Source organism: Pleuronectes platessa, chromosome 14 (genome assembly GCF_947347685.1).
Source record: "Pleuronectes platessa chromosome 14, fPlePla1.1, whole genome shotgun sequence".
In the NCBI taxonomy this organism is placed as follows: Eukaryota; Metazoa; Chordata; class Actinopteri; order Pleuronectiformes; family Pleuronectidae; genus Pleuronectes; species Pleuronectes platessa.
The window spans coordinates 9678443-9694669 of record NC_070639.1 but is presented as its reverse complement, the minus strand read 5'-3'; the positions used below and the strand labels follow the sequence as shown (position 1 = coordinate 9694669).

General features: G+C 42.4%; 1 protein-coding gene across 3 annotated transcripts in view; it reads right to left on the bottom strand.

Moving 5' to 3' along the window:
* Positions 1–16227, bottom strand: part of dcaf6 (ddb1 and cul4 associated factor 6) — a 20546-nt gene extending 4319 nt beyond the window's left edge. For 2 of the 3 annotated variants that reach the window (XM_053440736.1, XM_053440737.1), the window contains exons 1-12: positions 15810–16227; positions 12622–12683; positions 11312–11404; positions 10546–10731; positions 10302–10415; positions 9090–9225; positions 8271–8482; positions 6845–6938; positions 5847–5966; positions 5227–5583; positions 2958–3017; positions 1763–1976 (exon numbers count right to left, since the gene is read on the bottom strand). In XM_053440736.1, coding sequence (XP_053296711.1) covers positions 1763–1976; positions 2958–3017; positions 5227–5583; positions 5847–5966; positions 6845–6938; positions 8271–8482; positions 9090–9225; positions 10302–10415; positions 10546–10731; positions 11312–11404; positions 12622–12683; positions 15810–15897 — 1736 coding nt within the window. In that variant the 5' untranslated portion in view covers positions 15898–16227. The remainder of the gene's footprint in view (positions 1–1762; positions 1977–2957; positions 3018–5226; positions 5584–5846; positions 5967–6844; positions 6939–8270; positions 8483–9089; positions 9226–10301; positions 10416–10545; positions 10732–11311; positions 11405–12621; positions 12684–15809) is intronic. The other variant, XM_053440738.1, reaches the window with a different exon arrangement.

The following is a 16227-nucleotide window of genomic DNA, read 5'->3' as shown; positions in this document are numbered from 1 at the left end:
ATACAGTGCCTTGCATAAGTATTCACCCCCTTTGGACTTTTCTACATTTTGTCATGGTATAACCACAGATTAAAATGTATTTCATCGTGAGTTTATGTAATGGACCAACACAAAATAGTGCATCATTTGGAAGTGGGGGGAAATATTACATGGATTTCACAATTATTTACAAATAAAAATCTGAAAAGTGTTGAGTACATATGTATTCACCCCCTTTACTGTGAAACCCCTAACAAAGATCTGGTGCGACCAATTGCATTCACAAGTCACATTTGCAAGTCACATAATTAGTAAATAGGGTCCACCTGTCTGCAATTTAATCTCAGTATAAATACACCTGTTCTGTGACGGACTCAGAGTTTGTTGGAGATCATTACTGAACAAACAGCATCATGAAGACCAAGGAGCTCACCAAACAGGTCAGGGATAAAGTTGTGGAGAAATATGAAGCAGGGTTAGGTTATAAAAAAATATCCAGAGCTTTGAACATCTCTCTGAGCACCATAAAATCCATCATAAGAAAATGGAAAGAATATGGCACAACCGCAAACCTACCAAGAGGAGGCCGTCCACCCAAACTGAAGAGTCGGACAAGGAGAAAATTAATCAGAGAAGCAACCAGGAGGCCCATGGTTACTCTGGAGGAGTTGCAGAGATCCACAGCTGAGGTGGGAGAATCTGTCCACAGGACAACTATTAGTCGTCTACTCCACAAATCTGGCCTTTATGGAAGAGTGGCAAGAAGAAAGCCATTGTTGAAGGGATCCATAAAAAATCCCATTTGGAGTTTGCCAGAAGCCATGTGGGAGACACAGCAAACATGTGGAAGAAGGTGCTCTGGTCAGATGAGACCAAAATTGAACTTTTTGGCCTCAATGCAAAACGCTATGTGTGGCGAAAACCCAACACTGCCCATCACCCTGAGCACACCATCCCAACAGTGAAACATGGTGGTGGTAGCATCATGCTGTGGGGATGCTTCTCTTCAGCAGGTACAGGGAAACTGGTCAGAATAGAGGGAAAGATGGATGGAGCCAAATACAGGGAAATCCTTGAAGAAAATCTGATGCAGTCTGCAAAAGACTTGAGACTGGGGCGGAGGTTCATCTTCCAGCAGGACAATGACCCTAAACATACAGCCAGAGCTACAAAGGAATGGTTTGGATTAAAGAATGTTAATGTCTTAAAATGGCCCAGTCAAAGCCCAGACCTCAATCCAATAGAGAATCTATGGCAACACTTGAAGATTGCGGTTCACAGACGGTCTCCATCCAATCTGACTGAGCTTCATCTTTTTTGCCAAGAAGAATGGACAAACCTTTCCATCTCTAGATGTGCAAAGCTGGTAGAGGCATACCCCAAAAGACTTGCAGCTGTAATTGCAGCGAAAGGGGGTTCTACCAAGTATTGACACAGGGGGGTGAATACTTATGCACCCAACAGATGTCAACTTTTTTGTTCTCATTATTGTTTGTGTCACAATAACATTTATTTTGCACCTCCAAAGTACTATGCATGTTTTGTTGATCAAACGGGAAAAAGTTTATTTAAGTCTATTTGAATTCCAGTTAGTAACAGTACATAATGGGAAAAAGTCCAAGGGGGGTGAATACTTATGCAAGGCACTGTATAAGGAAAAAGAAACTCTGCCCCCTGTTGGTCATCTGTAAATATCACATTTTTTCTGGAATAAAGAACTACTCTGTAAACAAAAGACAATTTATGGATTCTCTAAGAGAGACTCTCTCAGCCGATGACTCACCACTCATCAGTGAAGTCAAGCTTGATGGTGCTGGTGGTGGTTCCCTCTGAGCTGTAATGTAGGCTGATGACCGGCTCTGCAGCACTGGGTCGACTGGTGCCGGTGGAGCTGGAGGAGGAGGGAGCGCTGCTGCTGCTGCTGCCGTTGCTGCTGCTGGCGACGACTAGTGCAGATACAGATTGACCAGGAGGTGGAGCTGCAGCTTCTGCTCCTCCTGAGACGAAGACACAAGCAAACACAGATTTATTGGTGTGGTAGAAAAATACCAGTTCTTGTTGTTAAATTAAAATGTTTGATTAAAACATGTAAAACGTTTCATTCCTGTTATTCACGTCATGTAAAGCACACTGGAAATATGTCTGTTGCATCACTTCCCATCGATTCAAAGCACTGAACACAGATGGGAACATGCAGCGCACGTTATTGGAGCAAACACACTGTAACACACACGCATCGATGACCAGCAGCCACAGCAACGAGACGGAAACACACAGGGACACAAGATACACAAGTCAAAGGCTTTGAATGATCGTTATACACACACACCTCAGTTTGTTAATAACAATCATGTCACAGAAATTCAACCTGGACTATATTACACGTTTTTATTGTCAGAGTTTTTGGAGCCATGTAGAGTTTAAAAAAATGTCAACCGTAGGCCACCAAATATGAAAGAACAAATCTCACTAATAGAACAAATTAGGTTCATATCTGCAATAATTGGATACTTAATACATTTGTAAGTAAAGGGACAATTCATTGTTTTTAACTTTCATTGATCAATAATTATCAGTTGTCCCCCTCTAGCATGAACAGGTTCATGTTCCCCTTGGATCTTAAATTATACAAAAAAAAAAACACTAGAATTCTCGTGGTTGATCAAACAATTGATCAAAAGTGTAATTATCAAAAAAAAAAAAATTAAATCGGTTAAATTTGGGTGAACTAATCTTAATAGTTAAAATAAATGTATTCATTCAGTAAATAAGTCAATATTCATTTCTATTGATGAGTTATTATTTGTTATTATCTGTGGTGGACAGATAATGTGAAAGTAAATCTGTGGATGACAAAGTATGAAAAAGACAGAGTCAAGGCAATGGAGGACACACTGGAGAGGTTCAACATGAGGAAAGGTGTTTTTTAGGGTGAGGAAGACAAAGCGGGTGGCAGGGTGGTGGGGGAGAGGACGCACCCTGCTGTTCATCAAGAGTCATGGATCCCATCTGTTTGTTAACCACAGACGAGGGGGAATCTGGAACACAAATGAGACCCGCTGAATATTGGACACAGAGGTCAAACCTGAGCGCTCACACAGTCAACGAGCAAGAGCGTGTGAGACAGAAACAACAAACACGATCCAACGCCAGGCAAGGGAAGCTGTTAAAATCAGCAAGTCCGATTCAAAACAATACAAAGTTCACACGTCTACTACAGAAGTACTGTTTTACCACCTCCGCCAAGGAGGTTGTGTTTTCACCCCTGTCCGTTTGTTGGTTTGTTTGTAAGAAGGATTACACAAAAACCACGGCACAGGTTTCCAAAAACATTGGTGGGAGGATGCAGTGTGGGTCAGGGAACAACCCTTTAAATCTTCGTGCAGATCCTGGATTCCCGCCCCACTGTCTTTAACATTGCAAAGCATTTTTCAGCATTTTCCCCTTAACTTCTCAGAGAATGGGATCAGGAATCCATTTCTAATGAAATATGGTTTCATAATGTGACTGTTGGGCCTTGGCGGAGGTATCCACTCTATTGAGTGTCATTCTAGTTTATCAATGATTTAGATCGGTGATGGTATACAAGTCCGGTAATCACAACCATCAAGATTTACCTATCCTGAGATCAATGCATTACCAAGTCTGCAACATGCTTTATATGTATAAAATATCCTCTGCTCTTCCTCTATAGTGACGGCTGGTTTCAACTTAAAAAAGCCATGACTCTTTATTCTCTCATTGAAGCACTAGTGTCAGATTAATTCCTGTTTGAGTACAACAAGCTCCTTTCAGACACGAGACCTCATGACATAAACATGACGGCAATTTCATACTTTGATCTCGTGTTCAAATAGGAAGTCTTCACTGCCTATTTGATTTGAACTGTATGGATGAATAAATCAATATCCAGCCACTTGACACATTCAATAGGAGAGTCCCAATGAATATATTGACATTCTATGCTGTTGTACATTATAGAATTAAGCAATTGCATTTGCTCTCTAATAAATAATGAAACTGAGAATGTGGATTCACTTTGAGAAGCATTTGTGAGCCTCCCAAGCTCACTGTGGTCATTAATTAAGGCTCAGGCTGCAAAATTTGAGAATAAGCTCATCCCTTCATATAACCACTTTAAACCTTTTACTATCCAAGCACAACATGCCAAATGTTATCTGAGTATTGTCGCTCTCTGTGTAAAGCTTCCGTCATTTCATATCAATGTTCCGTGTCTGAAAAGGGCTTCAGTTAGGACTCTCGAGTTGCAGTGAGATCAAAACCAAAGCGAATCAGTCCCTGTATTATGGTCACCAGTGTGCATCATCAAACACGGGTGAACAACCACATGAGCCATGAGGATGCCAAAGCAGAGTGTCATACGTCAGCTGGTGCCACTCCAACCGGAGGGTATGCAGGTGAGAACTCAAGCGACAGGGGGAGCGATGGAGTGAGAGCATTAGTGAGTGAGGGGCTGAACAAACAGCAGAGAGGCCACAGTGGCACCTATAGGGGTTAATAAGTACAAGGTGCATTATTGAAAAATGGAAAGAGGATCACTGTTGGATTAGTGGTAAGTTCTGGCAAGACCGAGTCTCTCTACAGCATGACTGTCTCTTCAAGCAGACATGTCTGCTGAGCCTAAGGGTTGGATGGCAGGGGAGGGGGCTCAGGCGGACAGCCCGTATGGACGGGCGGGGTGCTGTGGGGAGCTTGGAGGGGAGGGTAACCTGTACGGGGTGGCGTCTCAGCAGCAGCAGCAACAGAGGTAGCAGCTCTTTGTGACTGTCTTTCTCTCTCTGCAGAGGAAGAAGATGGCCCCGCCAGCTGACCGTGTCCCGGGGGGTCGGCCAGCCGAAGTAACCTCTGCAAACGCCTACACACTAAACTTATGGGAAGCCGGTGGGGACCGTACTCTGACAGAGAGGCAGAGGAGAAGAGGGAGAGTGAACGAAGCGATTAGCAGACTGAGAGGAGGAGGATATGAGGAAAAGGTCAGAAGCAGAGAGTCAGGGAAAGAAAATGAGGATGAGGAGGAAGAGGAGGACAACAGGATGCTGAAGGAGAAAAAGAGTGGAGTGAGGCAGCTGCTTGAGTGGAGAGGCTCCAACAAACACACACTTATACACAGAGTCACCCTCCAACTACTGATAAGGAGAGGATGCATATTCATGTAAAGAGTAACATTTCTTTGACTATTTGTGAAAACTTGACAGGTGACTGGTGTGTGTCTTTTTAACCTTTTACCTGAGAGTGCAGCTTCTGAGGTGGACGCGGCCGCCGGCGTGGGGGTCCTGGTCGCATCTGTCGAACTCCTCTGCTCTGATTCAGGGGAGGAGCTGAGGAGGGAGGTCGAAGGGGCCGAACTGTCCACTGATATGGAGCTGGAGGGAGGAGGTGCTGTAACTGTTGATGAAGACCCTGAGGAGGAAGAGGAGGTGGACTTAGGCATGGGGGCAGCAGCGGCAGTGGCAGCTGCAGGAGCAGCAGGTTCCACTGAAGTGTCTGTCATCACAGGCCTCTCGGGGGCACTGGGGCTCTGACTGGAGTCTCCTGCAGGGGCAGCTGGAGGATTTGACGAGGCCTCGGGACGGACGGCTGTTCCTGAAAAAGAGAATAATAACAGATATTTGTCAGCATGGAAAAGGTGTTCACTAAAGCTGCTTTCAGACCTGAACTGGAGTCTGGACATTATGCGGGAGGGGCTATTTGTGAGAACGCTTGAGTCAATTGCTCCGCAACCTTTCCGCCCATCTACACTAGCTAAACGCCAGGAACTGTTCGAATGAATCCACGAGAGAATACAACAGGGGAAAGTCCAGAAAAATCCTAGCGAGCGAGTGGGCCTGTGGAAGACGTCTTCTCACCTCTGGGCCGTGTCTGTGGCCGCGTTCCTCTGCTGCTCTGAGCCTCGCTGGCCTCCTCAAACCAACGAGACAACATGTCCGACATCCTCTGCATCAGAGACACGTTTGGGCTTTGCTCACCTACAAGAGTGAAGGAAACAAAAAAATACTGTAAGATGTTGTCAACTGTTCATACATCTTAACTTCATTCAGTTATTAATAACTGAATGATTAATAAGTTGAAACTACAAAAAACAGGGTGGTGAAGGAGCATACTTAAACAAATTTAAGTATGGTAATTCTGAACGTGAGAAAATAAACTTTCATCTCCCTGGTCGCTTGTATCGATCAGACCGCAAAATGTTCCCTTTTACTCCTGGAGAACGACAGCTTCCTCTTTGCAGATGGGACAGATGGACCAAAACAGTGGCTAAAATCTATACTCTTATATTAACAATTGATCACAGGTAATGTGAAAGGTATCATTCATAGTGACAGTTATCCTCAGTTCTGCAGAACTTTATGGTTTATGGCTCCAACTTTAGTACTCTGGTTCAATGTCACTGCTCTCACAATGCTGATCTGAAAAGTACCCGCTCAGCAACAGACAGGCGACTGGCTGGTGCACATAATGGAGCATTAAGCAGCTAAAACGCCAGATATTTGGATTAGGAACTGATGGGGACATGAAACAGGGCTAAATACTGGGCTTTAAATCTAGAAACACAACTCCAAATGAATGACAACTGTTAAAAAAGGATAAAAAGGATTTCGAGTTTGTATCCATTTAGGTTAGCACATAGCACAGTTAAAAAAGAGGAAAAATGTATGTTCTGATTTTGCAGCATAATCTGGAAATTACCGGGTTATTCAAATAGACAAAAGTGTGAGAAAATGAATGTATGATGAGCAACATCTAACAGCAATATGAAGGTGACCTTGTTAAATGTTCTCAGGGGCCTGATGTGTAATTTGAGACGCCTGCTTTAAACTAAACATACATGTGACTGTGATCTTACCGTCTCGTTCCCTCTCACTCTCCGGGCGAGCTCGGGGTCCAGTGTCAGACCAGTCCCCTCGTAGTCGGAGGCGTTTCACTGGAGGCTGCCTCAGCTGGGGAATCACACACACACACACACAAGGAAATATTAGAAGCTCGTCAGTCAAAGCAAGATCAAAATTAGCTCCGCTGCCAAAGCAAAACACTGCACCACTGACAGAGGTCAGTGTCCTCTTTTAAGTGCCCCCTCCTTCCTCACTGCACGACTAAGGTTGCAGTCTCTTTCCAGTCCCCTGGCTCGCACTGCTACAGGGCAACAGGCTGACGGCCACAAATAGAAAATGGGGGTCTTAGTGCAGCGACTATCAACTGCTTTACTTAAGAAATGTCATCGGGTCTGCACATGGGCTGGAGGTGGTGAAAGGGAGCAAGAGGATGAATGAGATAGTAGCGGGGGGGAAAGCCCCTGAATAAATGGGGTCACAGGTAGAAAAAAAGGGGAAGGCTGGGTAATGAGCTTCTTCTTGGCTGGCAGCCCCCAACCCCCTCATCCTGAACTATTTTGGAGGACAGAGGAACACTGCCTGCGTCAGTCGCTGAATTTGGAAAGGAATGCGTGTGGTGGTTGCATCTCGACACAGCTGAACTCACCACGACGCTTTGAAACACTGGCACCATGATCCAGCACATTCACTCTCATGTGCAGCAGCGACTGGTTCTCAATGTGAACACCTGTGTTTGTCTGAGGTCCAGTTTAACTGTCTGTTCATTTATCTGATCTCCAAACTCAGCCCTCAACCAGAGAGATAAACAATGACCGAAATATATCTAAGAAAATACTCGTGCTGTAGATTTGATTTTTTACTGATCTTCCATCATGTTTTTCTTTCCTTCTTCATCACTGCACCTCATCCCCCTCACCTCCGTCCTCCTTGTCTCTCTCTCAGGGTCATTTTGCTCCTCTCACTGCACTGCATCAGCCAGTACAGATTTAGCTCTGATGTCCGCAGTGTTCTCAAGGAAGCAGACAGCAACAACAAGCAGATATCGGCTCTGTTCACAACAAACAATCCTTCCATGGTTCCCACAGGTTGTATCTTACTGACTTCAAATTCTCAGTTCATTAACTTTAGCTTTAATATTTTTGTTCACCCAAACAGCCAAACAACTGCAAAACTGATTATATTCCCATCAGCCTAAGTTCTACTTTGCATTTCGCTTATTCAAGTAAAACATGTTAAGATCAAAGTGACTACAAATCAAGTAATCATTTGGATTTATCCTCAGGGCACCATGAATATCAGAGTAAAGTTTTAATGGCGATCAATCCAAACATTGTTGTGATATTCGTGTCTTTAAAGCTTAACCGCTAGCATGACTAAAAATACCCGTCCGGACTCGTGTGATGTGCGATGACACTGCTCGAGTCTGTCCTGCTCGCTCACCTCCTCCCTCCTCTCCTCGGACGGGCCCTTCAGCTCCCGGGCCTGGTCATCTTTGGGATTGAACAGGTAGATGTAATCGGAGGAGTAGCTGACCAGCACCTCCTGCCCGTCCTCGCTGTAGCAGAGGGACGTCACCCGGCACGACTTGTTGGTCAGGTGAGCGGGAACAAAACGAACGCACATGCCCGTCGTCCCCCGGCCCATGTAGTTACCTGAGGAAGAGAAACGGGGAGATATTCAGAAACTCTTCATGTCTGCTTCATCCCCTCCATCAGTCACCCTCCCTTACTAGTATTCTCTTAGATGGTTTGCAGTTTTCGCTTCTATGGAATTGGATATATCAGTGTTTTATATCATGACAAAGGTAAAATTGCATAACCACTAAATTAATTTTTGATATCTGTAATATTGTATGATCATTATTTTTATGTATTTTCACTTCTGATATTTGTAATGTAACGTATGTTTTAAATGTTTAATATCTGTATCTATGTTTTAAATGTGGACCCCACTAAAAGTAGCTCTGTCTTAGGGTAGAGCTAATGGGGATCCTTCTAAATAAATAAACAAACAAATAATAAATAACTGCTAAGGCCAATTGTGAGAATAAATGAAAATAAAGATTATTAGTAATATAAATTCCCTTCTTTGGTTATGTGAACCATATTTTTTAAATCTCAAGAACATCTGTAGTTGATAAGGCCTTTATAACATGATTGTTCAGATGTTCTCGACAAATTCAATCACATCCAAAAAGGCAGCACAACTCCACATCATCAACATAAATACAGAGAATGCAGAGTGAATAAGTGAATTGACCTGTCGTTCTGGTTCCCAGCATACGTCTGTCGTAGATTCGCACTGAGCTGTCGGAGCAGCCCACGGCCAGATAATATGGCACCAGTGGAGAGATGGATATAGAGGTCGCTGCCCTCCGACAGTTAATCAGGATGTCCTGGAATCCAAGAAAACACAATGTGGTTAACTTCACTAGAATAAAATTGTTATGTCTGCTCAGCAACTAAAGAAATGGCACTTTTTTAAAATATTTGCAGATAATTGTAGATAATCACAATATACACCTAGTTACCAGTTTATTGGGTACTCCGAGATAAAACTAAAACAGTCTAATACAACTGTCTTAAATCAAATCCTACCCTCATTAAGGTAATGATATTCTGTTTTTGATTTTTATGTTTTAAAGAGATGTTGATTTAACGTTATGGTTTTTTATTGTAAAGGATTATTCGGAGATGTGTTTCTAATATTTTGTCACATGTTGACCACATTCACATCAGTGAGGTTAGACCAAAGGATTAAGTCCAGACAGATGGACAGACAGAGAAACAATTGGGTCCAGTTGAGAAAATCGGAAAATACATTTTCAAAATAATTGTAGTTTTCCAGCTGTGGACGTTCAACTTGTAACACTGACATGTTGTAACTAAGAGAGAGAAGTAAGCATGAAACAGGAGAAGAGGCAACACAATCTGGGATACACACACACGCACGCACACACACACACACAACATCCATCTTTTCATCAGGCACTGGGCTTCCCCTGATGCAGACTGGCCTGAAGCCAAGACAACTGGATCAGACGAAGAAAGATGTTTGTGACAGAGAGCACTGCTGAGGACAAACTTATATGGGAAATGTGGGGGACAAAATCTTCACTATCTGCTCCTGCGATCAATTGATAATGATCAATGCGGATACAGAAAATACAGAACATTTTATTTTAGGATATATGACGACCACATGAATCCTAAAAAAGTCTGATGCTGAAAAAAGTTAGTTCAATGAAGTTATTCCTGAGCTGCTAATTATGTGCAAACATTTTTTATTTTATTGCTAAAGATTATGTCCAACGACCTGTGAAGAACATAATATCATTGTCATTGTAAATGTGCCCGATTTTTTTTATTTATTAAAAAAATTATCCTCTCGTTAATCAGTAAACATGGTTGGAGACCCTAATGTGATTTCTGCTCTGTGAATTGAGAACAGATATCCCAGTTGTCACCCTACATCTTTGCAGTCTTCTTTATTGCAGCTCGTCTTCGTGCGAAGATCGAACCATCGCACGGTGCCGTCCTCCCCGCATGACAGAAACGTGTAGGGGTCATTTGGTACCGTCATAATCTGACGGAAAACAGAGGGGGGAAACGAAGGTTACGATTAAAAACAAAACTTATTACATATCTCATAAGTGAGATATGTTGTTTCTACAGCACAGGTTCTGTGTTACGTTGACATTTCTCTGGTTCAGTACCTCATAAGCTGTCCCATAGTGACAGGTGAACTGGCATTGTCTGTTGAACTCAGGACTCTTCTCAGTGTGGGTGTAGTAGATGATGCCATCTCCAGAGCAGGAGATGATCTCCTGATCGTTGGTGTGCGGCATGAACTTCGCACTGAAGATGTTTGCCCGATGACCTGAACGTATGGATTTCTTAACCTGAAGAAAAGCAAATACATGAATGTTTGTTGGGACAATCTTTAACATATATAAACTACCTTTGAATATTCAAAAAGAAGAAATACTGAACTGAATTCGATTTGTTTCCCTGAAAACAAAATTTGCAAAAAAGAGAAAGTATGGATACATTTTTTTTAATTTCACTAATGACTATTAAAGTGCTTTCTTTTCCAGGAGTCTGTTGGCAGAGAATCACACCAATGCTAAAGACATGAGGTGATTCTTCCACTTTTTATCTACTTTTTGTATATTTGTTATGGGGCATACAAACACTCGGGGAAAATACATTTCAAACACCATCAAGTGTCTCTTCAGGTATCTCAGTGTGATCGCTGGTGGCTTGTTACAGCCAGGTTGGGGGTATGACGGTTATATTACAAACATGTAAAATTTGTAATAAAATAGGCATCCAAAGCTTTCAGTACAAGTAATCTACTAGTGGTCAAGTGCTACATCAAGCTGTTTTACCTCCTTTTCTTGTTCCTACGTTAAAAAAAATTCAGAGTAAGATGGACCTGTGTATTTAATTGTGATAACCTCTTTATTGATTAAGACCAACCTTCTTGTTGTATGGGCTCGTAATAACCAAAAATGTGTCGTCAGATCCTGACAGGAGGTATTCGCCTGTGTCGTTCCAGGATATCGTGTTGACCTGTGGAGACACAACAACTTGGATGAAGATAAGACAGAAATCCAGTTTACATTTAGACTGAAGTATTTATTAATTCATTGTTTAATGATTCCAGTTTCTCGGACGTGAGGATCCGCAGATTTCTTTACTCTTCACCTCACTGTAAACCGATATGGGACAAGCAGTTTCAAGACATCACATTTCACATGATATTTTATAGAGGATAAACCATGTGGCTCCCAAACTGGACTTCACCCCATAAAATTACATTTGTTTTCAGAACCTGTGCTTCTTGTGAGGTATTGTGTACTTTCAGTGCTGCAGGTCTCTAACATTATTTACAAATATTTACTTCCCACCATGAGTCACCAGGAATTCAGAGACATTCAGACCAACTTTCTCTTCTATTTTTCCTTTTCCCCCTGTTCCTACATTCAGCAGTGGCAGGCCATGGTGTATCAGCAGATCCAGCTCTTAGTATCCATCCTCTGCCTTTTAGTTAATACTCCACTGGTGCGGTCTCTATAATGTATTACTTCCTGCAGGGAAGCTGCTGCATCATCTTTTCTTCTCAGCTGCAAACTCATCTGGCCTAATATACCTGTACTTGCAAAGCGCTGATTAACCTTGTTATACTTTACAGCATTAAGGGCCTGAAAGGAAATCTTCAAAATAAGAAGACCCATGTGTTTCCCAATTTTTGCTGCATATAACAAGAAAGTAGCAAATGCATATAACTTAAACAAATATTTCCAAGTAAAACATTTCTCTCATTTGTTAATTGTCTGATTGTTTCAGCACTTTTCCAATAATTGTCCTGCCTTCAACGGCCCTTAGTTTTAACATAGAATATCTCAGCTCGTCTATATATAGATTAAGCAGCTAATATATTTCTAGCATGTATTAAAAAAATATTTCTCTGATCCTTGTTACTGTAGCAGTTCTGATTTACACAGGGCAGACATTAACTGCTGCTCTCCAGGGCCTTGTACACTTGTTGTTGTTGTTGGGGTGTTTTGCTGGGGCAGACAGCCGTGCCGATACTGAGACAGTACGCGTGACTGTTAACCCGTCAGCTTCAGGTTTCTAAGGGGTCAGAGATCTGCTCTCTGTTCGGACACCGAGGTCTCAAACTGGCCGAGGAACTGATGAGGGTAAAGTGTTTCCTTTGCAAGAGGACACATGCAAATAAAACAAGAACAAAAATGAATAGATGTAGAAATATGTGGAGCACTTACACAGCCATCGTGTACATTCAGTGTCGCTTCAAGTTTAAGCCTCTGGACAAATTCTCTCCTACCTGTGAAAAGAGAAAAACAAACTAAATCATGCTGCTGTAAAATAAGACTATAAATGCCAGAAAATAAAATAGTTTGATCTCGGAAAAGATTCTTCAGGATGACGTTATCACTTATTTGTGATATTTAAAAGACTGGATTTTAAAAACATATTAAAAGTTAAAACCTGTGGGATCTGAACACAGAGTCCACTTGTTGCTCTGTTTCAAGACTCTTCCTTGTCGTGATCATAACTGTTTAGACGGAGCATGATACATTATTCTCACAGTACCAAGGGTTCTCGTCATCTGTGTTGTGTATTAATTTCATATCATCTCAGCCTCTATGTTCCTAATCAAAAAGGGAGATCAGGTCTCAACATGTCACACAATCCTCTCTTCTATTATTGCCCAAATATCCAGCAAAAAACTTTATTCGGTTTTCTTAGACCAGGATGCTCAGAGCGAGGCTGCTCCTCCAAACCCCTGATCTGATCAAAACCAGGATACTACCACATAAACACACACTGTTTCACTAATAGACTGGTGGAACTTTCATTTCAGATTCGGGTTACAAATCATTATTGATACATCTGCTGATTCTGTTCTTGATTGATATAATATGAATCTAATAAAAGGATGAAGCAGCTGCAACTTCCTTCCTCCAAGATGCTCAAGTTGTTTGTCTTTTTTTTTTTTTTTAAATGATAAATCAAACGTCTTGTAAAGCAGTTGCACAAGCTAAAGCAAGAGTTGCCTGATCTATTGGGCAAACAGGTCTGTGCTACAACCGGAGGCTGTTTATACCCAACCTGCTCCAGCAAGTTTTATAAGCAGTGGAGGAATTGTCCTCTGACAGAGGCAGACCTGGAAAAGGCCTGACTTCAGAGCACTTTATATAACTGACAGTCAAACTCAAACTCACAGGGATTAACATTAATATGTATAAATATTAAAATGAATCAAAAAGATCAGATACTGACCCATACAGATACTGTGTTAGAGTTTTTTAGTCTCTAATCATCATGTAAAACAGCAGCCAATGACAATAACAACACATAATATTTCTAAAGTTCATGGGAAGTCCAACAGCTCTGACCTGATGAACACATGTAAATGTGCAACACAGTTATTTTCACCTGGAGGTTTCTCTGGAGGGAATTAATATAGACCACTACTTGCTACCCCCCAACCCCCCATCCACTTCGTAGAACTAAATATAACCCACAAGAGCTCTGACCCACACCTCTCTGCATGTCTCCTCTACTCACGCACAATAACAGCTCACCCCGTATCAGTCCTGCTAAATGCAGCAGTGACTAAACCTCAGTGGCCCCTGCCCCACCTCTGCAGGCTGGTAAATCTTCATTCAACCACTGTCAGGTGCTGACTTTTTGACACAATGCAGAAGAGCTCTCAAAACCTCTCTGCCTGCACCAGGAGCCCAGTCCTCTGTTTCCTCTGCAGTCACTTCGACTCTTACGTGTTGTTCCCTCGCGACCGACACAGAGACTTACATCAAAATCTATACCGACACGTCTTCAATGAGGACTTTATATCCACTGGGAAAATCAGATTGGTTCATTATTTAGCAATAGTCTGTGTAACCTCATGCAATCACCCACAGGATATGAAATAAAAATTCAAAACTGCATAATATTGATACACTTAATTTTACAGCTATTTTTTCCACATTCAAACACACCTTTCAGGGATCCAGTACATGTTTAATTCATTCAAATGTATTAAAATATTGTTTTGTGGAGGGGGGGGGGGGGGGGGGGGGTATTGAATGATGTGTAGGATTGGCCAATAAAAGAAAGAATATATTGGAAAATGTAATTATTACACTATAAAAAATGTTAATTACATGTCTATAAATCACTTATGCATTGTGCAGTGAGGAGTTCCAATATATTAACTAGATACACGCAGCATCTATTGCTCCTCTGTCCATCCTGGGAGAGGGCTGCCTCACATATAAATATAAAGATATTTCTTGCCTTATGAGAATAATTTTGAGTGATTAATCTACCTCAGATTTGCTAAATGTCTTGCTGTTCATCAAGTGTTGGTCATTCTCTGTCCATAAGGAACTCACTGAGGATAAAAAGTCAGTCTTTAAACTTCACAGACATAATCAAGTGACAGTCATTGTGATAAAGATCAATGTTGACTAATATGAACATTTTTATCTTGATAGAAAATGTTGGGCCAACCCTCCCGATGTGCTGCTGTCATGGTTATGACAATCGTTTGGATACAAGACTTAAACCCCACGTCACAGCTACATTCCAACAAAGAAACATAAAGCTACTAATCCCTCAGGGAACACAATATGTTAAAAAAGATCTTGTTTGTATGACCATCGTCTATATTTAAGTATATCATCATCTTGTCTGAAAAGTTCAACACTTACAGTTTCTAAAGATATGAAGTGCACATAGAAGCCTTTCCATCTATGACGTTTTATATATATATATGAATGACGACACTGTTGCTGTGAGCATTTTGAAGTCGACACACTGTTGGGCATGGACTCCTTTCAACTGCCTACAATTTCCTGCAGAACTGAAAACACATCAGACGCTTTAAGTGATCGATCCCTGTTTTTACTGTCATATGTTTTCAGGCCATGTTACTGGTGAACTTCAGAGTTCAGGTAGTGTGGTGGTCTCGCCTGCTGATGGCTCCTTAGCTCTGCATTATCCACCTGCGCAAATCCTGCGATTGCACGGAAATTGCCTCCGTGCTGCAATTCGTGTGCAATGTTCTGTAGTCGGTGAAAGAGGATATGTATATATATGTGTGAGATGTTGTTCTGTTAGAGAGCTGCAGTCATACATAACACATAATCCCATGTATGTGGCTGCTTTGGCTGGGAACTCTCACGTGTCTTCTTTGACTCCACTTCGTTATATTTACATGTGGAGGGATGTGCCTGTGCGGAGCAAGCGGCGGCAGCGGCAGCTCTCTTGCCTTATATAAGAACAACACAATGCAAACGAAGAACAACCTCAGAGGCCGTGTTGAGTTTGGCTGTCACTTCATCTGACTCCTCTGCAACCCACGATCACACAACAACACATCTCCTGCTCGCCTCCTCCTCCGCTGCCCCGCTAGCATCGCGTAGCTTCCTTTTGTTCTTACCTAAGTAGTTGGTCCTGATGGTGTTGGGCTCGTTGTATCCGATCAGGCGTTTATTTACATCCCACACCAGGTTCCCAGAGCAGGACATCGTGACCAAATGTGCTTTCAATTGACAATAACATTGAAACTAAGCGAACCGCTTTCCTATCGATGTCGCCTTGTCTCTCTATCGTCGGTTGATCGTCGGTTCTGCCATGGTCCGCGGGGATGGTGCTAACGTTAGCTAGCTGCGACACTCGGCGTTTGCATGTCGGATAAAAATAAGACTGGCTCCGGTCCTGCCTCCGCGGTGCCGCTCGGTTGGTGCGACCCGTCCCCCCGCTCAGTGAGCTGCTAACTGTCCGAGCTGTTAGCCTAGCCTGGTTTATTCCTGCTCGCAGACAGCGGTCAGCTGTGTCCACACAACGCGAGACAAACA